The following is a 27299-nucleotide window of genomic DNA, read 5'->3' as shown; positions in this document are numbered from 1 at the left end:
GAAAAATAAAAAAGTAATAGGGGTCAGAAAAGGACATTTATAAACATACAAATTTTGGTGCATGTAGTTTTTTTTAAGTAGTAAAATAAAACCTACATAAATTGGGTATCCATGTAACCGTATGGACCAACATAATAAAGGTAAGGTGTCGTTTTTACCGAAAAGTGCACTGCGTAAACACAGAAGCCCCCAAAAGTTAGAAAAGAGTGGGGGTGGGGGGGGGGGGGGCGGTCTGGGGAGTCAATTTCACCCCACAAATAAGTTGTTTTTTTTTGGTTTTGCTGTAGATTTTGTTATGAAATGATTATAATGACAAAGTACAATTGATGATGCAAAAAAAAAAAATAAAATAAAATAACTCTTTTATGTAGGAGCAAAATTAAAAGAGTTATGATTTTTAGAAAAGGAGGAGGATAAAACGAAAGTGCAAAAACAAAAATTGGCCTGGTCCTTAGGCTGTTTCCATTTGTTTTTGTTTTTTTGCAAAAACGTAAAGAAAAACGCCAAATCATGCCCCTATTTTCTCCTAAAATAAAAAACGTTGGGGCCAGATGTTAACTGCAAGTCAATAGAAAAACGCAAAATGCCTTTTCCACTTTGCGTTTTTCAGTTTGGTGTTTTTTGGCATGTGAAAACTTAGCCTAAGGACCAGGCCAATTTTCGTTTTTGCACTTTGTTTTTTTTTTTGTTTTTTTGCATTTTTAAGCTCATTGGCAGTTTTTCAAAATATCAGCATGTTGAGACTATGGCATTTTTTTCACTGAAATGGTGGCGTTTTTCTCCCATAGAAGTCTATGGGAGTGAAAAAACGCCAAGAATAATGTCATGTGGGTTTTAACTTTGGCATTTTTGCAGGCAGTTTTTATTCTTTTTTGAACTTTAGCGGTCCAAAAAAGGGATGGTGATAACTTTTTAAATAAAATTTCAAAGGGTACCATTAAAAAAAAAAGACCGTAGGGATGAAAAAATTTTTATTTTACGAAATTTGAGAACACAATTTTTATAATTTTTAAACAGAAGCCATTTAAATGTAAAAATAATATATTTTTTATAATTCATTTTGTTAAACTTTTTATTAGTAATGCATTTTAAAAGTGTGTTAACTTTTTACACTTTTTATTTCTTTATTTTTTTCAATTTTTTTTGTAGTACTACTACTCCCAGCATGGAACAGACTGTTCCATGATGGGAGTAGTAGTACCTGTACTAATAGACAGATCGCCCCGGGTGTCACTTCTGAAACCTGTTGCGATCCCCTATATAAACTATAGAAGCGGGCGGCATGGCCGCTTCTCCGCTCCCCTGCACTGTATTCTCTGTGATGTGAAGTTATCTTCACATCACAGATTCATATTTCTTGCTGAGAGCTGTGATTGGCCTGATGGTTTCAGCCAATCACAAATCTCAGTGGCATATACAAATCTGTGATGTGAAGATAACTTCACATCACCGAAGGATACAATGATGGGCAGGGGACCAGAGAAGTGCGGCCGTGCCGCCCGCATTTATAGCTTATACAGGACGTTGGCAACGGGTCACAGGAGTGACACACCCACTGTGATCTGTCCTTAACTGCAGGTACTACTGCTCCCAACATGGATCACACTCTGCTCCATGCTGGGAGCTGTAGTACAAGATCGCAACGGGTGTCACTTCTGACACCTATTGTGATCTGTCTATTAATGCAGGTACTACAGCTCCCAGCATGGAGCAGAGTGTGCTCCATGTTGGGAGCAGTAGTACCTGCACTTAAAGGGGTACTCAGGTCCTAGACATCTTATCCCCAGCGATCTCCCTGCTGCACCCACTTGTCATTACTCCAAAGATCGCTCCGTGTCTGATGACTCACGATACAGGGGCCAGAGTATCATGACGTCACAGCTCTGCCCCCTCGTGACGATACTCCGGCCCTTGTATCTTCGCCCCGTGAGGCTGATGACAAGTGGGTGCAGCAGTGAGATTGCGGGGTCCAGGTCAAAGCGGGTGTCACTCCTGACACCCGCTGCGATCGTCCTGTATAAGACATATATATATATATATATATATATATATATATATATATATACATATAGCACTATTCTGTATACATATAGGAGACATGGTGGATACAGTTAGGAAACATGGCCAGCCTCTCTTCTCTGGTCACCTGCCCGGCATTGTAGTCTGTGATGTGAAGTTATCTTCAAATCACAGATTCATATATGCTGCTGAGAGTTGTGATTGGCTGGAACCATCCGGACAAGCACAGCTCTTTGCGGCAAAAATGAATCTGGGATGTGAAGATAACTTTACATTACAGAAAATACAGTGCAGGCGAATGGAGAAGCGGCCGTGCCGCCCGCTTCTATAGATTATATAGGAAGATCGCAATAGGTGTCAGAAGTGACAACTGGGATGATCTATTAGTACAGGTACTACTACTCCCAGCATGGAACAGTCAGTGCCATGCTGGGAGTAGTAGTACTACCTAAATGTAAAAAGTAAAGAAAAAAAGTTACAAAAAATAATACATTCCTAATAAAAAGTTTAACAAAATGAATTATAAAAAATATATAATTTTTACAATTAAATGGCCCATTTCTACATTTTTATTATTGTCGGCTACATTTAAAGGTCCCTGCCCGCCTACATAAATTGGTCCCTGTTTAAAAATGAATAAAAATGTTGATATAAAAAATATAAATTTTGTTAAATACAATTTGTTCCATCCCTACTGCATCCTTTTTGTTTAGTTTTTTGGTACCCAACAAGTTTTTTTGGGGCCAAAAATAAAATTTCCACTCAAAGGCAAAAACGCAAGAAAAAACGCAAGAAAAAAATGCAAACGCAGGGAAATGCTGTGGTATTTTTTCTGGCGTTTTTATGGAAACTAATCCTTAAGGTTTAAGCATACAGCTTAAGCTTGATCCTTAAGGGTTAAGCTTACAGATTTTGTAAAAAATCTCACAGAAAAGGTAAGATATTTTGCTATACACATGTTTATTCCCTTTGTGTGTATTGGAACTGCACCAAAAAAGGGAGGAAAAAAAGCTAATTGGACATAATGTCACACCAAACTCCAAAAATGGTCTGGACAAAATTATTGGCACCCTTAACTTAATATTTGGTTGAACACCCTTTAAAAAAAAAATAACTGAAATCAGTCGCTTTCTATAACCATCAATAAGCTTTTTACACCTCTCAGCCGGAATGTTGGACCACTCTTCCTTTGCAAACTGCTCCAGGTCTCTCTTAATGGAAGGGTGCCTTTTCCCATTAGCAATTTTAAGATTTCTCCACAGGTGTTCAATGTGATTTAGATCTGGACTCATTGCTGTCCACTTCAGAACTCTCCAGAACTTTGTTGCAATCCATTTCTGGGTGCTTTTTGACATATGTTTGAGGTCATTGTCCTGGTGGAAGACCCAAGATATCTGACGCAAACCCAGCTTTCTGACACTGGGTTGTACAGTGCGACCCAAAATCCGTTGGTAATCCTCAGATTTCATGATGCCTTGCACCCAGTGCCAGGGGCAGCAAAACAACCCCAAAACATCATTAACCCCTTAAGGACCCTTGACGTATGCGTACGTCATGACACCCTGGTACTTAACTGTTAAGGACGGTGGGCGTATCCATCAGCCCCCGTTTTAAAGTCCTTAAGGACTGAGGGCGTATGGATACGCCCCTGGGAATTCCGGTCCCCGCCGCTAGCCGGTTGGGGACCGGATCGAGATGCCTGCTGAAATCATTCAGCAGGCACCCTGGCAAATCGCCCAGGGGGGTCCTGAGACCCCCCCATGTCGACGATCGGAGAAAATCGCATGTCAATTCAGACATGCGATTTTCTCCAATTCCGGGCTGATCGGGTCTCTGGTGACCCGATCACCCGGAAAATAGGGATGATCGGAGTTGTCAGTGACAGCCCAGATCATCCTAAGGGATAGGAGTGAGGTTGCAGTGCTGCAATCTCCTCCTATCCCCTGCCATTAGTCAGAACTGAGTTCTGACCAATGGCAGCGCAGGACAGGGGGTTGCCATGGAAACCCCCTGTTCTGCCCACCCCTGGATGTTGGGCAGAACGGGGGGGGGGGGGGGGGAGAAGATGGAGGCCTTTACCTGAGGACCAGATGCGTGGGGCCCGGCGATCATCGCAGACATCCAGCGGAGATCACGGTTCAGGTAGGGAATCGACGGTGGGGGGGGGGGGGGAGAAATGAAAGTGAAAGTAATGTGATCTTTACTGTGGCAACCACTAGGAAGGCCGGACTGCAAGTCCCAGCATGCCCAGACAGCCAAAGGCTGTCTGGGCATGCTGGGAGTTGTAGTTTTGCAACATCTGGAGGGTCACAGTTTGGTGACCACTGTTACAGTGGTGCCCAAACGGTAGCCCTCCAGATGTTGCCAAACTACAACTCTCAGCATGCCTAGACCACCCAGGCATGCTGGGAGTTGTAGTTCTGTAACATCTGCCCCTTCAGATTTTGCAATTTTAATGAAACTTTTGAAAATTGCTGCTCTACTTTGAAGCCCTCTAATTTAAAAAAAAAGTAAAAATATGTCCATTTTATGATGCCAACATAAAGTGGACATAGTGTATTTGTGAATAAAAATAAAATGTATTGTGAATATCCATTTTCCTTACAAGCAGAGAGCTTCAAAGTCACAAAAATACAAAATTTTCATGAAATTTTGGGATTTGTCACCAAGAAAGGATGCAAGTAACGCCGAAAATTTACCACCAAAATAAAGTAGAATATGTCACAAAAAAACTATCTCAGAATCAGAATATTCGGTAAAAGCGTTTTAGAGTTATTAACGCTTAAAGTGACGGTGGTCAGAATTGCGAAAAAGGGCTCAGTCCTTAAGGTGAAAAAGGGCGGGGATCGGACCGGGCATCCCGTGCAAATGCCCAGGGGGACCCCCCCCCCATGTCGGCGATCGGCGCAAATCGCAAGTGAATTCACACTTGCGATTTGCACAATTCCGGGTCATACGGGTCTAACGTGACCCCGGAAAATAAGGGGGATTGAGGTTGCCCAAAACACCCACGATCCCACGAGCCACCCCTCCTATCCCTGCTATTGGTCGTATAGACGCTACAACCAATAGCAGATCGGGCACGGGGGTTAACTTTCCCCATTCTGCCCACCCACAATAGGTGGGGCAGAACAGGGGAAACCGACGGGGACCAGCGACGAAGTCCACTTACCCATCCGTGGCAGCGGAGCGACGATCGGGGACGGACATCAGCGACAGAAGAGGAACGCGATGCAGCTCCCTGAATCCTACGGAAGTTGGTGAGTTGCCTAGCAAATCTGGAGGGCTACAGTCTGAGACCACTATACAGTGGTCTCTAAACTGTAGACCTCCAGATGTTGCTAAACTACAACTCCCAGCATGCCCAAACAGCTGTTTGGGCATGCTTGGACATGTAGTTTTGCAACAGCTGGAGGGCTACAGTTTGAGACCACTGCACAGTGATCTCCAAACTGTGGCCCTCCAGAGCTTGCAAAACTACAACTCCTAGCATGCCCACACAGCTGTTTGCTGTCTGAGCATGCTGGAATTTGTAGTTTTGCAACATCTGGAGGGCCACAGTTTGAAGATCACTGTGCAGTGCTCTATAAACTGTAGCTCTCCAGATGTTGCATAACTACATCTCCCAGCATGCCTGGTCTGTCAGTACATGCTGGGAGTTGTAGTTTTGCAACAGCTGGAGGCACACTGGTTGGAAAATACTGAGTTAGGTAACAGAACCTAACTGAAGGTTTTCCAACCAGTGTGCCTCCAGCTGTTGAAACAGTACAACTCCCAGCATGCACGGTCTGTCAGTACATGCTGGGAGTTGTAGTTTTGAAACAGCTGGAGGTTTGCCCCCCCCTCCCATGGGAATGTACAGGGTACATTCACACGGGCGAGTTTGCAGTGAGTTTCTTGAAGTTTGAGCTGCGGCAAATGTTTCACCGCAGCGCAAACTCCTAGCGGGAAACTCACCGTAACCTGCCAGTGTGAATGTACCCTAAAAACACTACACTAACACATAATAAAGGGTAAAACACTACATATACACCCCCTTACACTGCCCCCCCCCAATAAAAATGAAAAACGTATTGTACGGCAGTGTTTCCAAAACGAAGCCTCCAGCTGTTGCAAAACAACAACTCCCAGCATTTTCGGACAGCCACTGACTGTCCAGGCATGCTGGGAGTTTAGCAACAGCTGGAGGCACCCTGTTTGGGAATCACTGGCATAGAATACCCCTATGTCCACCCCTATGCAATCCCTAATTTAGTCCTCAAATGCGCATGGCGCTCTCTCACTTCAGAGCCCTGTCGTATTTCAAGGAAATAGTTTAGGGCCACATATGGGGTTATTTCCGTACTCGGGAGAAATAGCACTACAAATTTTGGGGTGCTTTTTCTCCTTTTACCCCTTATGAAAAGGAAAAGTTGGGGGCTACACCAGCCTGTTAGTGTAAAAAAATATACATTTTTGCACTAACATGCTGGTGTTGCCCCATACTTTTCTATTTTCACAAGCGGTAAAAGGAAAAAAAGACCCCCAAAATTTGTAACGCAATTTCTCCTGAGTACGGAAATACCCCATATGAGGGCGTAAAATGCTCTGCGGGAGCACAACAAGGCTCAGAAGTGAGAGCGCACTATGCACATTTGAGGCCTAAATTGGAGATTTGCACAGGGGTGGCTGATTTTATAGCGGTTCTGACGAACACAAAAAAATAAATACCCACATTTTGGAAACTACACCCCTCACGGAACGTAACAAGGGGTATAGTGAGCCTTAACACCCCACAGGTGTTTGACAAATTTTCGTTAAAGTTGGATGGGAAAATGAAAAAAAAATTTCACTAAAATGCTGGTGTTACCCTAAATTTTTCATTTTCACAAGGGAAAATAGGAAAAAAGTCCAAACAAATTTGTGACACCATTTCTTCTGAATAAGAACATGCCCCATATGTGGATGTAAAGTGTTCTGCGGGTGAACTACAATGCTCAGAAGAGAAGGAGCGCCATTGGGATTTTGAAGAGAAAATTTGTCAGGAATTGAAGGCCACATGTGTTTACAAAGCCCCCATAGTGCCAGAACAATGGACCCCCCCACATGTGACCTCATTTTGGAAACTACACCCCTCATGTAATGTAATAAGAGGTACAGTGAGCATTTACGCCCCACAGGTGTCTGGCAGATTTTTGGTCCGTGAAAATTAAAAATATAATTTTTCATTTGCACAGCCCACTGTTCCAAAGATCTGTCAAACACCAGTTGGGTGTAAATACTCACTGCACCCCTTATTAAATTCTGTGAAGGGTGTAGTTTCCAAAATGGGGTCACATCTGGGGGGTCCACTGTCCTGGCACCACGGGGGGCTTTGTAAACGCACATGGCCCCTGACTTCCATTCCAAACAAATTCACTCTTCAAAGCTCAATGGCGCTTCTTCACTTCTGAGCATTGTACTGCACCAGCAGAGCACTTGACGTCCACACATGGGGTATTTCCATACTCAGAAGAAATGGGGTTACAAATTTTGGGGGTCATTTTCTCCTATTACCCCTTGTAAAATTTGGGAGAAAACCAGCATTTTAGTGAAATTTTTTTTTTTTTCATTTACACATCCAACTTTAACAAAAAGTTGTGAAACACCTGTGAGGTGTTAAGGCTCACTATACCCCTTGTTACATTCCTTGAGGGGTGTAGTTTCCAAAATAGTATGCCATGTGTTTTTTTTTTTGTTTTTTTTTTTTGCTGTGCTGGCACCATAGGGGTTTCCTAAATGCGAAATGCCCACCAAAAACCATTTCAGCAAAATTTGCTTTCCAAAAGCCAAATGTGACTCCTTCTCTTCTGAGCAATGTAGTGCGCCCGCAGTGCACTTGACGTCCACACATGGGGTATTTCCATACTCAGAAGAGATGGGGTTACAAATTTTGAGGGGCATTTTCTCCCATTACCTTTTGTAAAAATTGTAAATTTGGGAAAAAATCTACACTTTTTTTTAATTTACACATCCGACTTTAACGGAAAGTCGTCAAACACCTGTGGCGTGTTAAGGCTCACTGTACCCCTGATTATATGCCTTGAGGGGTGTAGTTTCCAAAATGGTATTGCATGTGGGGGGGGGGGTGGTTCTGCTGTTCTGGCACCATAGGGGCTTCCTAAATGCGACATGCCCCCCAAAAACCATTTCAGCAAAATTCACTTTCCAAAATCCCATTGTCACTCCTTCCCTTCTGAGCCGTCTACTGCGCCCGCCGATTACTTGACGTACATATATGAGGTATTTCCTTACTCGAGAGAAATTGGGTTACAAATTTTGTGGGGCTTTTTCTCCTATTACCACTGGCAAAAATTTAAAAACTGGGTCTACAAGAACATGCCAGTGTAAAAAATTAAGATTCTCTTTAAGAATTTTCTCCTTCAATTTGCTGCTATTCCTATGACACACCTAAAGGGTTAACAAACCTTTTGAATGTCATTTTGAATACTTTGGGGGGTGCAGTTTTTATAATGGGGTCATTTGTGGGGTATGTCTAATAAGAAGGCCCTTCAAATCTACTTCAAACCTGAACTGGTCACTGAAAAATAAAAATTTTGTGGAAAATTGCTGCTATACTTTGAAGCCTTCTGATGTCTTCCAAAAGTAAATACATGTCAACTTTATGATGCAAATATAAAGTAGACACATTGTATATGTGAATCAATATATAATTTATTTGGAATATCCATTTTCCTTATAAGCAGAGAGCTTCAAAGTAAAAAAGATGCAAGTATCGACAACATTTTACCACTAATATAAAGTAGAATGTCACGGAAAAAAAATCTCGGAATCAGAATGAAAGGTAAAAGCATCCCAGAGTTATTAAAGGAGTATTCCAGGCAAAACCTTTTTTTAAATATATCATCTGGCTCCGGAAAGTTAAACAGATTTGTAAATTACTTCTGTTAAAAAATCTTAATCCTTCCAATAGTTATTAGCTTCTGAAGTTTTCTGTCTAACTGCTTCATGATGATGTCCCGGGATGTGAGTCATCAGAGAGCAATTAGACAGAAAACAACAACTCAACTTCAGAAGCTAATAACTATTGGAAGGATTAAGATTTTTTAATAAAAGTAATTTACAAATCTGTTTAACTTTCCGGATCCAGTCGATATATAAAAAAAAAGTTTTGGCCTGGAATACCCCTTTAATGCTTAAAGTGACAGTAGTCAGATGTGCAAAAAATGGCCGGGTCCAACAGTGAAAATTGGCTGGGTCCTTAAGGGGTTAAACCTCCACCATATTTCACTGTAGGTACTGTGTTCTTTTCTTTGTAGGCCTCATTCCGTTTTCGGTAAACAGTAGAATGACGTGCTTTACCAAAAAGCTCTATCTTGGTCTCATCTGTCCACAAGACGTTTTCCTAGAAGGATTTTGGCTTACTCAAGTTCATTTTGGCAAAATGTAGTCTTGCTTTTTTATGTCTCTGTGTCAGCAGTGGGGTCCTTCTTAACCCCTTAAGGACTGAGCCCTTTTTCACCTTAAGGACTCGGCCATTTTTTGCAAATCTGACCACTGTCACTTTAAACATTAATAACTCTGGAATGCTTTTAGTTATCATTCTGATTCCGAGATAATTTTTTCGTGACATATTCTACTTTAACATAGTGGTAACATTTTTTGGTAACTTGCACCCTTTCTTGGTGAAATATCCCCAAATTTGATGAAAAATTTGAAAATTTAGCATTTTTCTAACTTTGAAGCTCTCTGCTTGTAAGGAAAATGCATATTCCAAATAATTTTTTTTATTCACATATACAATATGTCTACTTTATGTTTGAATCATAAAATTGATGAGTTTTTACTTTTGGAAGACACCAGAGAGCTTCAAAGTCCCGCAGCAATTTTCCAATTTTTCACAAAATTTTGAAACTCGCTTTTTTTCAGGGACCAGTTCAGGTTTGAAGTGGATTTGAAGGGTCTTCATATTATAAATACCCCATAAATGACCCCATTATAAAAACTGCACCCCCCAAAGTATTCAAAATGACATTCAGTAAGCGTTTTAACCCTTTAGGGGTTTCACAGGAATAGCAGCAAAGTGAAGGAGAAAATTCACAATCTTCATTTTTTACACTCGCATGTTCATGAAGACCCAATTTTTGAATTTTTGCAAGGGGTAAAAAGGAGAAAATTTTTACTTCTATTTGAAACCCAATTTTTTTTCGAGTAAGCACATACCTCATATGTCTATGTTAATTGTTCGGCGGGCGCAGTAGAGGGCTCAGAAGGGAAGGAGCGTTAAATGGTTTTTGGGGGGCATGTCACCTTTAGGAAGCCCCTATGGTGCCAGAACAGAAAATTTGAAGCTCAATTTCTCCCGATTCAGAAAACACCCCATATGGGGGTGAAAAGTGCTCTGCTGGCGCACTACAGGTCTCAGAAGAGAAGGAGTCACATTTGGCTTTTTGAAAGCAAATTTTGCTCTGGGGGCATACCGCATTTAGGAAGCCTCTATGGTGCCAGGACAGCAAAAAAAAAACCACATGGCATACCATTTTGGAAACTAGAGCCCTCAGGGAATGTAACAAGGGGTTAAGTGAACCTTAATACCCCACAGGCGTTTCACGACTATTGCATATATAAAAAAAATATATATATTTTTTTTACCTAAAATGCTTCTTTTCCCAAAAATTTTACATTTTTAAAAAGGGTAAAAGCAGAAAATACCCCCCAATATTTGTAACACAATTTCTCCCGAGTACGGCGATATCCCATATGTGACCCTAAACTGTTGCCTTGAAATATGACAGGGCTCCAAAGTGAGAGCGTCATGCGCATTTGAGGCCTAAATTAGGGACTTGCATAGGGGTGGACATAGGGGAATTCTACGCCAGTGATTCCCAAACAGGGTGCCTCCAGCTGTTGTAAAACTCCCAGCATGCCTGGACAGTCAGTGGCTGTCTGGCAATACTGGGAGTAGTTGTTTTGCAACAGCTGGAGGCTCCGTTTTGGAAACCGTGGCGTACGAGACGTTTTTCATTTTTATTGGGGAGGGGAGGGGGGCTGTGTAGGGGTATGTGTATATGTAGTGTTTTTTACTTTTTATTTTATTTCTTGTTAGTGTAGTGTAGTGTAGTATTTTTAGGGTACAGTCGCACGGGCGGGGGTTCACAGTAGTTTCTCGCTGGCAAGTTTGAGCTGTTGCAGAAAATTTGCCGCAGCTCAAACTTGCAGCCCGATACTTACTGTAAGCCTCCGCCCATGTGAGTGTACCCTGTACATTCACATTGAGGGGGGGACACATCCGGGTGTTGCAAAACTACAACTCCCAGCATGCGCTGACAGACTGTACAAGCTGAGAGTTTTAGTTTTGCAACAGCTGTAGGCACACTGGTTATGTATCATTGAGTTTGTGACCTTACTCAGTGTTTCAAAACCAGTGTGCCTCCAGCTGTTGCAAAACTACAACTCCCAGCATGTACGGTGCATGGTGTAAGGTGACTGCTGGGAGTTGTAGTTTGCAACAGCTGGAGGCACACCGGTCGTGAAACACTGAGTTAGGTAAAAAAAAAAAAAAACTGAGTTTCACAACCAGTGTGCCTTCAGCTGTTGCAAAACTACAACTCCCAGCATGTACGGTGCATGGTGTAAGGTGACTGCTGGGAGTTGTAGTTTGCAACAGCTGGAGGCACACCGGTCGTGAAACACTGAGTTAGGTAAAAAAAAAAAAAACTGAGTTTCACAACCAGTGTGCCTTCAGCTGTTGCAAAACTACAACTCTCAGCAGTCACCGACAGCCAATGGGCATGCTGGGAGTTGTAGTTATGCAACCAGCAGATGCACCACTACAACTCCCAGCATGCACTTTAGCTGTTTGTGCAAGCTGGGAGTTGTAGTTATACAGCAGCTGAAGGTACACTTTTCCATAGAAAAAATGTGCCTCCAGCTGTTGCAAAACCATAAGTCCCAGCATGCCCATAAGGGAATGCTGGGAGTTGTGGTGGTCTGCCTCCTGCTGTTGCATAACTACAGCTCCCAGCATGCCCTTTTTGCATGCTGGGAGCTGTTGCTAAGCAACAGCAGGAGGCTGTAACTCACCTCCTGCTGCTGCTCCTTCGCAGGACTGTCCCTCGCCGCCGCCGTCGCTCCTGGGGCCCCGATCCCAACATGGACGCCGGGGATCGGGTTGCCATGGAAACCCCCGTTCTGCCCACCCATGGATGTCGGGTAGAACGGGGGGAGGGGGGGGAAGAAGATGGAGGCCGGTACCTTACCTGAAGATGGCGTGGGGACCAAAGATCATCGTGGAGACTGCAGAGATCCCAGCTCAGGTAGGGAAACAACGGTGGCGGGGGGCAGGGGGCATGCTGGGAGTTGTAGTTTTGCAACATCTGGAGGGTCACAGTTTGGAGACCACTGTTACAGTGGTGCCCAAACGGTAGCCCTCCAGATGTTGCCAAACTACAACTTTCAGCATGCCTAGACTGCCCAGGCATGCTGGGAGTTGTAGTTCTGTAACATCTGTCCCTTCAGATTTTGCAATTTCATGACATTTTTGAAAATTGCTGCTCTACTTTTAAGCCCTCAAATTTTTTCAAATAGTAAAAATATGTCCATTTTATGATGCCAACATAAAGTGGACATATTGTATATGTGAAGAAAAAGAAAATTTATTTGGAATATTCATTTTCCTTACAAGTAGAGAGCTTCAAAGTTAGAAAAATGCAAAATGTTCAACATTTTCTTGAAATTTGGGGATTTTTCACCAAAAAAGGATGCAAGTAATGCTGAAAATTTACCACCAAAATAAAGTAGAAAAAAAATCTCAGAATCAGAATATTCGGTAAAAGCGTTTGAGAGTTATTAATGCATAAAATGACGGTGGTCAGAATTGCGAAAAAGGGCTCAGTCCTTAAGGTGAAAAAGGGCTGCATCTTTAAGGGGTTAATGGAGCATCACATGCTTGAAACAATCTTATTTATCCACAATTTTGAAAGGGTACCAATCATTTTGTCCAGCCCATTTTTGGAATTTGGTGTGACATTATGTCCAATTAGCTTTTTTTCCTCCCTTTTTTGGTTTAGTTCCAATACACACAAAGGGAAGAAAGATGTGTATAGCAAAACATGTGTTTGTGCAATTCTTTGAGAAATACTTAATTTTCTTGAAAAATTTCAGGTGTGCCAACATATATGGCCATGACTGTATACTGTGGATTGAGTTCATTAACTGAGTCTTTTTTTTTTTGCAGTTAGTAATGGAGGAGCAGTCTCCTTGGGGTGAAGATATACTGGAAGAAGATGATGAGGAACTGGAAGATAATGAGGCAGAGAGCTCTGGAATAGTGCCCCCCTCTGGAAGGGCAAACAGCTTTTTGACAAAAAGGGGCATAACCCTTAAAGTACTCCTGAAAGATGGCCTGATAGAGCCTGGCCAAGGGGTTCTATCTATACTCTATTTGGTAAGACCATGGGAGTTTACTTTGATATTTAGTAGAAAGATCTAAACATGCATACAGATTAAATTGTTTAATAAACGACTGATACCAAATGATAGATACAACACTAGAGCACAGACTACTTATAGCTGTGCTTCCCATGAACTGATGTTTATGGGAAATCTGAGAAACAGTTGTATAGTGGGGCTTGATAGTAGAAATGTTTATTTCAGCATAATCCAAACAGGTTTAAAGTGCAGATGCAGGACTCCAGTGGAAAACATTTATTTTATTTTTTTTAAATCAACTGGTGCCAGAAAGTTAAACAGTTTTGTAAATTACTTCTATTTAAAAATCTTAATCCTTCCAGTACTAATAAGCTGCTGTATGCTCCACAAGAAGTTCTCTTTTTTTTTTAATGTATTTTCTGTCTGACCACAGTGCTCTCTGCTGACACCTTTGTCCATGTCAGGAACTGTCCAGAGCCGGATAGGTTTGCTCTGGGCAGTTCCTGATATGGACAGAGGTGTCAGCAGAGATCACTGTGGTCAGACAGAAAGGAAATTCAAAAAGAAAAGAACTTCCTCTGTAGAATACAGCAGCTGATAAGTACTAGAAGGATTAAGATTTTTAAATAGAAGTAATTTACAAATCTGTTTATTTTTCTAGTTGATTTAAAAAAATATATATAATTTCACCGGAGTACCCCTTTAACACACCTTTCAGTCACAAAACTTTTAAGATTAATTTGTATAAAGCAGTACGCAAAATTAATATTGTCAAATGTTTTTCCTCACCCTGTCACTGTCATAATAGAAAGGAAAGAGCAGAGGGAGATCTAAAAGAAGGTGATGCACCATGTAAGATTGGTCCATTAGGTTTCACTGTAGTTAAAGTTTTTTCTGAGCAAGAAATACATTGCACTATGAGCAGAAGAATTAACATATGTTGGGTGCGATAGTGATGAGAAGACTGTATATACTAAACCACTCTTGGGTGGTAATAGGTCTAAATTTAATCCCTCCCATAGTAGCTGGTAATGCTGTTGATCTCTTCTATCACTCTGTTCTTAATGACATGTTCTTCAATCCTGCAATATTCCTTACCGCTTGGGCTTCCCCTTTGCCCTCTCAGTCCATATGGAGGACATGCTGGTGACTCTGAGAAAGCCCTCTGAACTGCCATTGTTTTTGCAAACGCTGGGACTCCCTCCTGTGACCCTGCTGTGGGAAGAGCTGCTGAAGGATCCCTTTCTTCAGCCCGCCTCGGACTTACCTCAAAGTATCACTGCTCCCCTCCAGCTCTCCACCCCCCTCCTGCAACTCTTCTGAAGACAGCTCTGCATCTCTTCTCGCTCTAGGCATGGATCACAACATTCCCCCTGAGATGCTCTCCTTCCCTTGGTCCTGTCCTGGTTCCTGCTGACTGGTCTCCAGTTTTTAGGTGGCTGCTGGTCTCCTGATGGCCTGGTGGAGGTTGTGGCTTCTACGTTGCACTGTTTACAGATTCAAAGAAATGCTTCCCGAGCAACTGTGTCCACCTTCCAGTTGATTGCTGGGACTGCTAAGTATCTATGTTTTCAGTTTTGGCTGCTTTTCTTTCTTACTAGGTTCCCTCTCATTCTTATCCTTCCCGTCATTCTACTGCTCTATGTGGTCATACGGAGATCCCAGGTTTCCTTCTTTGCTTGGTCTATTCTCTTCCCATTTTCTTCTCCTACACCCCCAACAGGTTTCTGGTAGGTCTTCTCTTCTACCGACTTGTAGTCTTTGGCAGCCCTTTTACTAGTTCTTGTGCGCTACCTTTTCTTCCTTCTTTTGTGTGTTCTTTTGTTCCCCCTCTGTTTCTACGTTCTGTTCTCATGCAAGGGGAGTTTACTCCAGACTTGACTACGTCTTCCTGTCCCATCACCTCCTCCCCACCCTCTCCTCAGCCTCCATTGACCCGATCATCCATTCCGATCACGCCCTGTCTCTTGCATACTCTGCCTTCCCACTCTCCCTTAGAGGGAATTTACCTAGTATCTGAATGAGATGCTTCTCATAGACCCCCTGTGCTTGGCAGACCTAAAGCTACGTCTGCTGCATTTCTGCAATCGCGCGCTTCTTACCGTACATCTCTGCAATCCCGCTGGGAGGCGCTTAAGTCTGTCCTCAGGGGGGTGTTGATTAAGCATAGGTCACGGCTAAAGCGGGAAGTGGCTCACAAGTTGGCCTCTTTGCTCCAGCAATTACATGCTCTTGAAGTGCGGCATAAATCCTTGCTTGCTGAGGATGTCTTCGGGACCTCCTTCGCGTGCGGAAAGACGTTCAAGCCCTCATTGATAGAAAGCACAACCGTTACTGTCAACTCTGCGCTGCTTCTCACTACAAGTGGGGTAATAAGGCAGGTAGCATGCTAACGTGGACCATGACAAAAGAGCTGCTCTCTTTGTCCCCTCGGTCAAGGACGCTCGTGACCATCTTGAACACCTTACAGATAATAACCTCGACTGCTTTAGGTCCTACTACTCAACATTGCATGATCTCGCTGGCAGCGGCGCATCCCCACCTGTAGTCTCCCAAGACTTGACTTCCTATCTCCAGCGTACTGCGCTCCCCTCTCTACCATCAGAGATTCTTCCGCCCTGGAAAGGCCCTTCACCAGTGAAGAGTTAGACGCTGCCATCTCTCTGGCCCCTGCAGGGAAGTCCCCGTTGGGTGGTTTTACATCAAGTTTTTATAAGGACCAAGAAGACCTGACTTTCCCTCTATTGTCGGCCTTTAATGATGTTTCTCCCACTACCCAATTCTCAGCCCCCTTCGTAGCTGATTTTATTATGGTGATCCCCAAGGAGGGCAAGGACCCTAGATTGTGCCAATGTTACTATACAATTTTGTTGCTGAATGTGGATGCAAAACTCTATGCGAAATTGATGGCCGCAAGCCTCTCACCGCTCTTGGGTTCCCTGGTCCACCTAGATCAAGTGGGTTTCGTTCCTTCTAGGGAGGGCTGGGACAATACGCTGAAGACCTTCTCTATTTTGCATCATGTTCACTCTGCAGGGATTCCTTGTATGGTGCTAACCTTGGATGCCGAGAAGGCCTTTGATCGTGTGGACTGGTGCTTTTTGAGAGGGGTCCTGGAGCATTTGAGTTTGGGGCCTTTAGCCCTTAGTCAAATTCTTGCCCTCTATGGGAACCCCACAGCAATGGTCAGGGTTAAGGAGGCTTTCTTCCTCCTTGGCGATACGTTATGGTATTCGCCAGGGCTGTCCCCTCTCCCACTCTATGCTTTGGTCATGGAGCACTTGTTACAGGCTATCCGCCTACATTCAGCTAGTCAGATCGGGGATCTCCATTTTAAATGCTCACCCTTCACCGATGACCTGCTACTTTATGTTTCTGCCCCGGAGTCCCCTCTCCCTGCTTTGTTGTCTGTGATTGAGGACTTTGGCAGGCTGAGCAATTATAAGATCAATTATTCCAAGAGTGTAGCTATAAATGTGTCCCTTGACCAGGCCCTTGTCCAGAGGCTTTGTTGCGCTTTTCCGTTCTCGTGGCATCCCACCTCCTTCTGCTACCTGGGGGTCATCGTTCCTAGAGACCTCTTCCGTAGAACGGAACTTAATCTCTCTCTCCCCTGATCGCTAGTTTAAGACGGACTGCTTGTCTGTGTGTGTTACACAGAGACGCTGAATTGATTATACCGCAGCGTTCCACTGCCAACTGCTAGTTACATCAGCATTGTGGACAGAGAGAAGTGCAGTGCTTGTTGTCACTGAGAAGGATTTTGACGCTAGCCATTAAGCTCCCAGTCACTTCATTCTGCATTTTATCAGAGGGGCAGATTTTTGTTGCCGCATATATATATATATATTTGTGCTCAGGGCTTACATTCGGGCTTGTAAAGGCAAGGACTGAAACACAACTATGCAAACCATAACGTTGACTTACCAAGCGGCTTGCGTTGTTCCGTACTTGTGATTGCACCTTGCATACAAACCTATGTACTTATATCAATAAAATGACTGGCAAAGCAGTTGAATTGTGCCCGTAACCGCGTATGTGGGCACGCCTATAGAGGGCATACCCTATGGTGGATTGATAGAATAAGGGCGGGTTGGGAGGGTGCCTGAAAACCACGTACGCCCCGCCTGTGTGTTGCGGGGGCGTTTAATAGTGGTGCCTCCAGCAAGACCCCGCCTCTAGGTGCAGGGGGGCGTGGGAATTCACGCCCCCTCGCACAAATTCATCCAAATAGGCTTCCTACTTGTGCTCAGGGCTTACATTCGGGCTTGTAAAGGCAAGGACTGTAACACAACTATGCAAACCATAACGTTGACTTACCAAGCGGCTTGCGTTGTTCCGTACTTGTGATTGCACCTTGCATACAAACCTATGTACTTATATCAATAAAATGACTGGCAAAGCGGTTGAATTGTGCCCGTAACCGCGTATGAGGGCACACCTATAGAGGGCAAAAAATCAAGAAGTAGAGTTGATAACATCCCTAACCATAATAACCAACACCAAAATTCGTCATGTCTATCTTCCCCCAAACTGTTCATGCTAGACTCAAGGAACCAAGAGAGTTGTGCCTGCCGGCTGGCGACCACCTGAGGCAGTGTCTGACATGGAGAGAATATGTTGGAGACGCCTACTGCGTCCGGCCCAGCCCTGGAACGGGGCCTGACTACGTGCTAGCTGATTCGTTCATATTGGCATGCTCACTGTGTAATTGCCGAAAAGGGGAAACGATAGAGCTTGTCGGGCAACACGTCCTCCTGTCCCTGCTAAAGAGTGGCAAAAATTCATTGTGTAGAGATTATGAAGAGTTGGCTGGACTGTACTGTGAGCCATATCCTGCCCTGCCAACGTACCGTCCCGAATATAGTCTCCGAGGTAATGACCAGTAGCGAACAACGGGCCTCCCAGCCCTGATCACGCTTGCATTCTCGACAGATACCAGTAACAAATTAAGCCTAAGGACCGCCATGCCTGCAGACAGGCATCAATAGAACCACTGTGTCCGCAGACATGACCGGCCTCTACACGACTATCGAGCCTGTAGATTCTGACAGGTCCTGCATGCTCTCACGCCTGTGGAAGGCCTATATGTGACTGTCGTACCTGTAACCTGACAGGTCTCGCATACCCTTGTGCCTGTGGATGTGACAGGTCTCTGCAATACTGCTGTGCCTGGAAAGGCAGTCTGACTCGAACCTCGTGCCTGTGGCGTGACAGGTCTTAGAGTGCCCTCGTGTCTGTGGAAGAGATAGCTGTTAATGTGATGCTGACATGCGCAGACAAGACAGATTGATGCGTGAAATAAACCGCCTATGAGTCATGACATAGTAACTCTACGACCTGTGTTTGGGGAAATACTGACGAAGCCTTTAATCTCCCTGCAGGCGTGGCAGGTGGAGATGGTATGCAACCCCTGGGTTCATATTCATTTTTATTTGAATTATTATTATTATTTATTTATTTTATTTTTTTCGTACTGCGGGAGTGAATGGCAGCTTCGTGCCTGGCATGATGTATGCGTGGTGACGCGAGATGAGACTAAGCTGTGAAACTATGCTGTGGCGCTGAAGAAGAGTCAGAACAGCCTACGCAGGGGTCCACACTGAAAACGTGTCAGCCAGCCGGTTGACCCACTGCCTAAGTGTATCGAGTCATGTTGCACTGAAGCAGAGTCAGGAACAACAGACTTCACCAGGACCCCGACTGAAGAGAGTCCAACCTGAGGAACTTGGTGGGTGAGAGGACGCGCGAGGCTCTGACGACGTGTCAGTAGCAGCGTCAGTGTGTGATGCGAGTAACTGTAGTAAGCAACAAAGAGGTGAAAGTAAAACATGGATCATCGGGTACGTGTTGCGACGTACATATATAAGAGTGTGCATGCTTCCTTTTAATTTATTTTTTATTAACGGGAGTGAAAGACCGCTGAGTGCCTGACATGATGTATCCATGGTGTCGTGAAAATGAGACTAAGTGTATGCTGTTGCGCTGAAGAAGAGTCAGAACAGCATACGCAGGGGCCCCCACTGACGACGTGTCAGCCAACGGTTGACCCACTGCCTATGTGTGACGAGTCATATTGCACTGAAGCAGAGTCAGGAACAACGGACTTTACCAGGACCCCGACTGGAGCGAGTCGGACCTGGGAACTTTGTGGGTGAGAGGACGCGCGAGGCTCTGAAGACGTGTCAGTAGCAGCGTCGGTGTGTGGAACGAGTAACTGTGGTAAGCAAACAAGAGTGATGAAAGTGACATGGAAACAGTGGGTACTTGTCGAGAAGTACATGCGTGAGTGTACATGTTTCCCATTATTTATATTATTATTATTTATTTATTTTTTAAAGTGTGTGTGATCTGACGGTGTCTATAACCATGGCTGCTCGGCGCAACCCCCTGGGGGCATGAGGGCTACGCCCACCATCCGTGTTTCGTGGTGTCGTAGCTCTGAAGGAGTGTCAGTAGCAGCCACCCTGCAGGCGTGGCAGGTGTGATGAGGAAACAACCACCTATGTGTCGTGATGTTGTATTCAGAAGACATGACAGTAACAAGGAATGGGAAGCGGCTCTTCCTGCAGGACGTGGCAGGTGGAGTGGGTGTACACCACTTGTGTCGTGGCATGAAATGTGCAGAATGACGTGTCCGCAACAACAATAAACCGTTAGGACAAGCTAGGTGACTGGCGAGCATGGCAAGATGCGGATGCTTGGCTGAGACTGAGCAGTTACTATGGTAACGTGAATGTGGCATGTCAACTACAGGGACCAACCGCCGGTACCGACATGTGCAGGGTAACTATATGTGACTGTACAGTGCCACCTGAGAATATCTGTACCGTGAGAAGTTTACGAGCGTGAGTGTGCCGAGTGAGGTTGTACGTATGAAACAGTAGTAGCTATGAGCAAAGTGCGGCAACACAGTGAGGAGCTAGACACGACGATGGTTGTGAGCGTGCGTTCTGTGCAAGCCGCGAGCGCCTGAAATTGACGCAGCGGCACATGTGAGTGCGAAATGACCATGATGGGCACGGTGTGGTGCTGCAATTGTGAACGTCTGGCACTACGACTGTATTCACAGTATGTGGCGTGATGTACGTATGTGCTGTGTGTAAAACGGAACTGTACCCACTGCATGGAACTATCATATGAACTGTGACCGTACTACCGCTGCACTCGCAGCATAACCATAGTGAGCGTGTGTGCTATATGCGACAATGTGACTGTACTCCCTGCATGTAACAGAGTGAGCGTGTGTACTGTGTGTGATACTACTGTACCCACTATGTGCGACTGGGCGTGTGAATTGAATGCAACAACAACTGTACTCACTGTAAATGACACCAAAAGCGTACATACCGTACACGGTACCACGCCTGTACCTACTGTATGTGAGACTGTGAGCGTGTATTTGTACAATGACGTGACTGTGCTTGCGGTAAGTGACCCTGAACTTGAGTAACCTGTGAATGACTTGCTGTACCCACTGCATGAAGCACTATGACGTGTGTGCTCTATACAACACTATAACTGTATGCCCTGCTTGTGCCGCTAAGAGCGCCTGTTGTGCAGGATGAAATTTCTGAATGTTTATACGTGGTGTGAAATGCATGCGCGTAGGTTCAGTAAGAACGGCGGGCGGTGTAGTACTGACATTACGTAAGAGTGGTGAATGTTGTGACTGTATGAACCGTATATGTGTTGTGTGCGGTTTTAAGTGTAGTGAAACATATTGTACTCCCCTCATATACACAGTAAGTATGTCAGGAAGAGTATTGCCAGGACGTGCACCGAGGAGTGGCAGAGGCCTAAATTCATCAGGCGCAGCTAGAGGTCGCAGCAGAGTAGGGGTGTGTGCCAGCCGGAGTCGCAACGAGAGGTTTGAGCTCCCAGGGTCAGCTAGCAGTCGTGTCTTAACCAGCAATCCAGCAGCCGGTCATCCACTTCATCTCAAGTGACATTCGACACCCCCAGTCAACAGTCGGTGGGTTTTTCACACTCAACCCTCAGTTGGCATGGCCCTCATGCTGCTGCTGCCATCTCCAGGCTCTCTCATTCGGCTGCTCTATGGTTTTCTCATGCTAATGCTACCACCTCCATGCTCTGTCATTGTGCCACCTATGTGTTCTCCTCATGCTGATGCTACCACCTCCAGGCTCTGTTGTTGTGCCGCAATATGGTCTCCTCATGCTGATGCTGCCACCTCCAGGCTCTATAATTGTCCTGCTCTATGGTCTCCTCATATTGATGCTACCACCTCCAGGCTCTCTGATTGTGCTGCCATGGATACCGCAAAACATAATTAAGGTGCTGGTCCCCAGTTTCAGAAATTCCTTGCATTTGGGTCACTTTCAGGACTCCTGATGCCACCTCCAGGCTGTGCCATTCAGCCACTATATGGTATCCTCATGCTTCAGCCACCTCCAGGCTGTGCCATTCAGACAATATATGGTCTCCATATATTGACTGTGTATTGTAGGAAACATGTGGCTATCCTTGAGTTACTTTCCCAGCATTATTGCCATGTTGATACCAGACCAGTAATAAAAGGAATATTGCCAAGGACTAGTGGATACTGACCACCGGCTGTTGAAATTGACTGACTATCCCAGGTGGTAGATTTACCATTTTGAAGTTCCTCAGTTCCAGTAGGCTTTAAGTCGTTCATTCCTTGTTGTGGTTCTTCAGTTGCAGAATTAAGTTGTATCATGTTTTCCTGTTCCTCCGATGAGCTAATATCACTGGAACACACAATACTATATTGTGATCTAATGAAGGATCCTTTTCTTCAGAGAACGTATCTATAATTTTATTATTTTGAATGTCAGGTGGTATTCTGACAATTTTTGTGAAGCACTGGGGTCTCCTCGTGCTTCAGCCAACTCCAGGCTGTGCCATTCAGACATTATATGGTCACCTACAGGCTCTGTCATTGTGTGGACATGTGACATGGGACTCCTTGTTAGATTAGGTCCTTTATATCCACTCGCCGGGGCCTGGGCCACTAAAACTTGGGAGTTAAAAGTTCCATTTCAAAATCCTCAATTTCAATATCTTAGATTTATATTTAAAATTCTTGTATTTCAAGGGTTGTCTCATGCTTCAGCCACCTTCAGGCTGTACCTTTCAGACACTACATAGGCTCCTTATGCTTTCCCCACCTCCAGGCTGTGTAATTCAGCCAATATATTATTTTCTGATGCTACTGGGACTGAGATATTAACTCCAAATATGTTCTGGTAGCACTAGCTAACATAAGTGCTTAATTGAGATTTCAAGATTGATCTTTCAATGTAAGGGTTTATGGTGTACTGCTGATGCCTGCTCCTGACTGCTCCTGTGTCTTTCAGGAATTTCTTGGCTTACTGATGCTTCTGGGCTTGGGCCTTAAACTGTTGGATGTTAAGCACAAGCTAAATATATGCTTAACCTCCCTGGCGGTATGATTATGTCAGGAAATTTGTACCAAAAGTGGTACAATTTTGTGCATGGAAATTTGGCGTTATGTATTGTACCTACCCATTTTATGCCTACAGCCCATTTCACATCCCCCCTTGTCACATTCTCCTCCCCCTTGTCACATTCTTCCCCCTCGTCACATTCTTCCTCCCTCCATGTCACATTCCCCTCCCCGTCACATCCCCCCCTTGTCATATTCCCCCCTGTCACATTCTTCCTCCCCCCCATGTCACATCCCCCCCCCTTATAACATTCTTCCCCCCCGTCATATTCATCCCCCCTTCTCACCTTCTTGTTCGGCAGCAACACACACTAGATTTGCCGGGCGGATTTCAAACATATTTCAAACCTAGTGTATTTGCTGCTGAACAAGTCCTTTCCCCTTCAGCCAATCACTGGCTTGACACGTGACATCACTGCGGCCAGTGATTGGCTGAAAAGGGAAAGGTCCTACAAGTTGAATAATGAAGAGAGGACACCCAGTAACGCACGGAGGGGAACGGTATCTGCAGGAACCGGGAGTAGGTGAGCAGAAGGTTTTTTTTATTTTCCTCCCGGGGCCTTTCACACTTAGCTCAGTGTTTTTCTACCAGGGTGCCTCCAGCTGTTCTGAAACTACTACTCCCAGCATGCCCGGACAGCCTTTGGCTGTCGCGATTCGATTGCTTTTGCGATATATTGTGCAGCCTTATTATCCCGGCAACTCTGCAATGCTACCCCGAGCGTGACTCAGGGTTACCGCTCCTGGCTGGGAAAATTAACCCTGAGTCACCCTCAGGAAAACCGCTAAGAAGGTAAATAGAAATTTCAAGATTGATCTTTCAATGTAAAGGGGTTATGAAACCCTCAGGTGTACTGCAGATGCCTGCTCTGGTCTGCTCCTGTGTCTTTCAGGAATAACATGGCTTACTGATGCTTCTGGGCTTAGGCCTTACATTTTTGGATGTTTAGCACGAGCTAAATACGTGCTTAATAGAAATTTCAACTTTGATCTTGCAGTGTAAGGGGTTATGAAACCCTCGGGTGTACTACTGATGCCCGCTCCTGACTGTGTGTTTCAGGAACTACTTGGCTTATTGATGCTTCTGGGCTTGGGCTTTAAATTTTTGGATGGTAGCACTACCTAACATGCATCTTCAATAGAGATTTCAACATTCACCTTTTAATTTTAGGGGTTGTGAATCCCTCTTGTGTACTCATGCGGCTTCCTGCTCCACTCTCTCAGCCCTTTGGTCCTGTGACAGTGTGTGACTCCGCCTCCTCATCCTCCATTGTGTCCTCTGCCTCCACTGCCCGGACAAGTCTCAGTGGCCCTTCAGCATACCATGTGTGCAGGGCACGGCGGTGTCACTCTGTTCTTCACATTGTTTGCCTTGGCAAAAAAAGTGTTGGAAACAATGTCTGGTCAGGGCAATGGAGATGTTCTACATAGACAAAGCAAATATTTTGTACAGCTCACCTCCAATATTCCCGTGCACGGGTCCGCACTTGTGAACTGCTTTTCCATTATTAATGGCATTAGAGTGGCAATACAACGACAAATATGAAAATGCATATAATATTTACAATTAACAAAAATATGTACAGTTATTGTATAGAATTATAGTAATGTGTTGCCACATATATGGGAGTGAATACAGTGTTGTAATATTTTAGGAAGAAACCTCCTTTTTTTAAATTTGCATTTGGATACAAAGTCTCTACCCAGTCGTGTGGTCTAGCGGGCAAGAAGGAAAACCTAGGACGGTGCAATTAGGTTTAATTACCTCTCACCTGAGCCGGTACGACAAAAGTCCTTGCCTGACAGACCCATGACGTCACTGAGGAAGACCGCGCATGCGCTTGAAACGCGTATGACAAGGGAGGGTGTCGGTTTCATCATGTGAAGTTTGTACATTGGATTCGGATTAAAATAAAGCTGCAGCTTTTTACACTGTGCTGGATCATCTTTTGCTTCTTCCACAATGGAGATGTTCTGCCTACATCTCTCGGCCACATGTGGGGGCTTGTTAGATTAGGTCCTTTGTACCCACACGCCGGGGTCCGGGACACTAAAACTTGGGAGTTAAAAGTTAAATTTCAAAATCATTGGTTTAAATTTCAAGATCTTAAATTTAAATTAAAAAAATCATACATTTCAATGGTCTCCTCATGCTTCAGCCAACTCCAGGCTGTGTCATTCAGGCAATATATGGTTTACTGATACTGCTGCTGGGCCTGGGTCTGGGACTGAAAATTTTGTTCTGGTAGGTAGCACCAGCTAGCCTAAGTCTTCATTTTAAATTTATCAAATTCTTGTGTTTTTTCTTGGGGATTGTGAAGCCCTGTTGTGTACTCATGCTTCAGCCAACTCCAGGCTGTGTTATTCAGGCAATATATGGTTTACCGATGCCGCTGCTGGGCCTGGGCATGGGAATAAATATTTTGTAATGGTAGGTAGCACCAGCTATCCAAAATCTTCGGTTTAAATTTCTGAATTCATCTTTTAATCTTAGGGATTGTGAAGGCCTAGTGTCTACTCATGCTGCTGCCAACTCCTGGCTGTGCCATTCAGCCACAATATGGTCTCCTCATGCTGCCAACACCTCCACGCTGTGTCATTCAGCCACTATATGGTCTCCTCATGCTGCCAACACACCACGCTGTGTCATTTAGCCACTATATGGTGTCCTCATGCTTCAGCCTCATCCAAGCTGCGTCATTCAGCCACTATATGGTCTCCTCATGCTGCCAACACCTCCACGCGGTGTCTTTCAGCCACTATATGGTGTCATCATGCTTCAGCCTCATCCAAGCTGCGTCATTCAGCCACTATATGGTCTCCTCATGCTGCCAACACCTCCACGCTGTGTCATTCAGCCACTATATGGTGTCCTCATGCTTCAGCCTCATCCAAGCTGTGTCATTCAGCAACTATATGGTCTCCTCATGCTGCCAACACCTCCACGCTGTGTCATTCAGCCACTATATGGTCTCCTCATGCTGCCCACACCTCTACACTGTGTCATTCAGCCACTATATGGTGTCCCCATGCTTCAGCCTCATCCAATCTGTGTCATTCAGCCTCTTTATGTTCTCCTCATGCTGCGAACACCTCCACGCTGTGTCATTCAGCCACTATATGGTCTTCTAATGCTGCCAACACCTCCATGCTGTGTCATTCAGCCACTATATGGTCTCCTCATGCTGCCAACACCTCCACGCTGTGTCATTCAGCCACTATATGGGTCTGGGAATAAATATTTTGTAATGGTAGGTAGCACCAGCTATCCAAAACCTTCGGTTTAAATTTCTGAATTCATCTTTTAATCTTAGGGATTGTGAAGGCCTAGTGTCTACTCATGCTGCTGCCAACTCCTGGCTGTGTCATTCAGCCACAATATGGTCTCCTCATGCTGCCAACACCACCACACTGTGTCATTTAGCCACCATATGGTGTCCTCATGCTTCAGCCTCATCCAACATGTGTCATTCAGCCACTATATGGTCTCCTCATGCTGCCAACATCTCCATGCGGTGTCTTTCAGCCACTATATGGTGTCCTCATGCTTCAGCCTCATCCAACCTGTGTCATTCAGCCACTATATGGTCTCCTGATGCTGCCAACACCTCCACGCTGTGTCATTCAGCCACTATATGGTCTCCTCATGCTGCCAACACCTCCACGCTGTGTCATTCAGCCACTATATGGTCTCCTCATGCTGCCAACACCACCACACTGTGTCATTTAGCCACCATATGGTGTCCTCATGCTTCAGCCTCATCCAACCTGTGTCATTCAGCCACTATATGGTCTCCTCATGCTGCCAACACCTCCATGCTGTGACATTCAGCCACTATACGGTCTCCTCATGCTGCCAACACCTCCACGCTGTGTCATTCAGCCACTATATGGTGTCCCCATGCTTCAGCCTCATCCAATCTGTGTCATTCAGCCTCTTTATGGTCTCCTCATGCTGCGAACACCTCCACGCTGTGTCATTCAGCCACTATATGGTCTCCTAATGCTGCCAACACCTCCATGCTGTGTCATTCAGCCACTATACGGTCTCCTCATGCTGCAAACACCTCCACGCTGTGTCATTCAGCCACTATATGGGTCTGGGAATAAATATTTTGTAATGGTAGGTAGCACCAGCTATCCAAAATCTTCGGTTTAAATTTCTGAATTCATCTTTTAATCTTAGGGATTGTGAAGGCCTAGTGTCTACTCATGCTGCTGCCAACTCCTGGCTGTGCCATTCAGCCACAATATGGTCTCCTCATGCTGCCAACACCACCACACTGTCATTTAGCCACTATATGGTGTCCTCATGCTTCAGCCTCATCCAACCTGTGTCATTCAGCCACTGTATGGTCTCCTCATGCTGCCAACACCTCCACGCGGTGTCTTTCAGCCACTATATGGTGTCCTCATGCTT

General features: G+C 44.8%; 1 protein-coding gene across 8 annotated transcripts in view; it reads left to right on the top strand.

Moving 5' to 3' along the window:
* The window catches only part of MPND (MPN domain containing), a 358148-nt gene that overhangs the window by 168437 nt on the left and 162412 nt on the right, over positions 1-27299 (top strand). For all 8 annotated transcript variants that reach the window (XM_056571957.1, XM_056571964.1, XM_056571983.1 and 5 more), the window contains one exon: positions 13235-13444. In XM_056571957.1, coding sequence (XP_056427932.1) covers positions 13241-13444 — 204 coding nt within the window. In that variant the 5' untranslated portion in view covers positions 13235-13240. The remainder of the gene's footprint in view (positions 1-13234; positions 13445-27299) is intronic.

Source organism: Hyla sarda, chromosome 1, assembly GCF_029499605.1.
Source record: "Hyla sarda isolate aHylSar1 chromosome 1, aHylSar1.hap1, whole genome shotgun sequence".
Lineage (NCBI taxonomy): Eukaryota > Metazoa > Chordata > Amphibia > Anura > Hylidae > Hyla > Hyla sarda.
The sequence above is the reverse complement of the archived record's forward strand: the minus strand, read 5'-3'. Positions and strand labels throughout refer to the sequence as shown.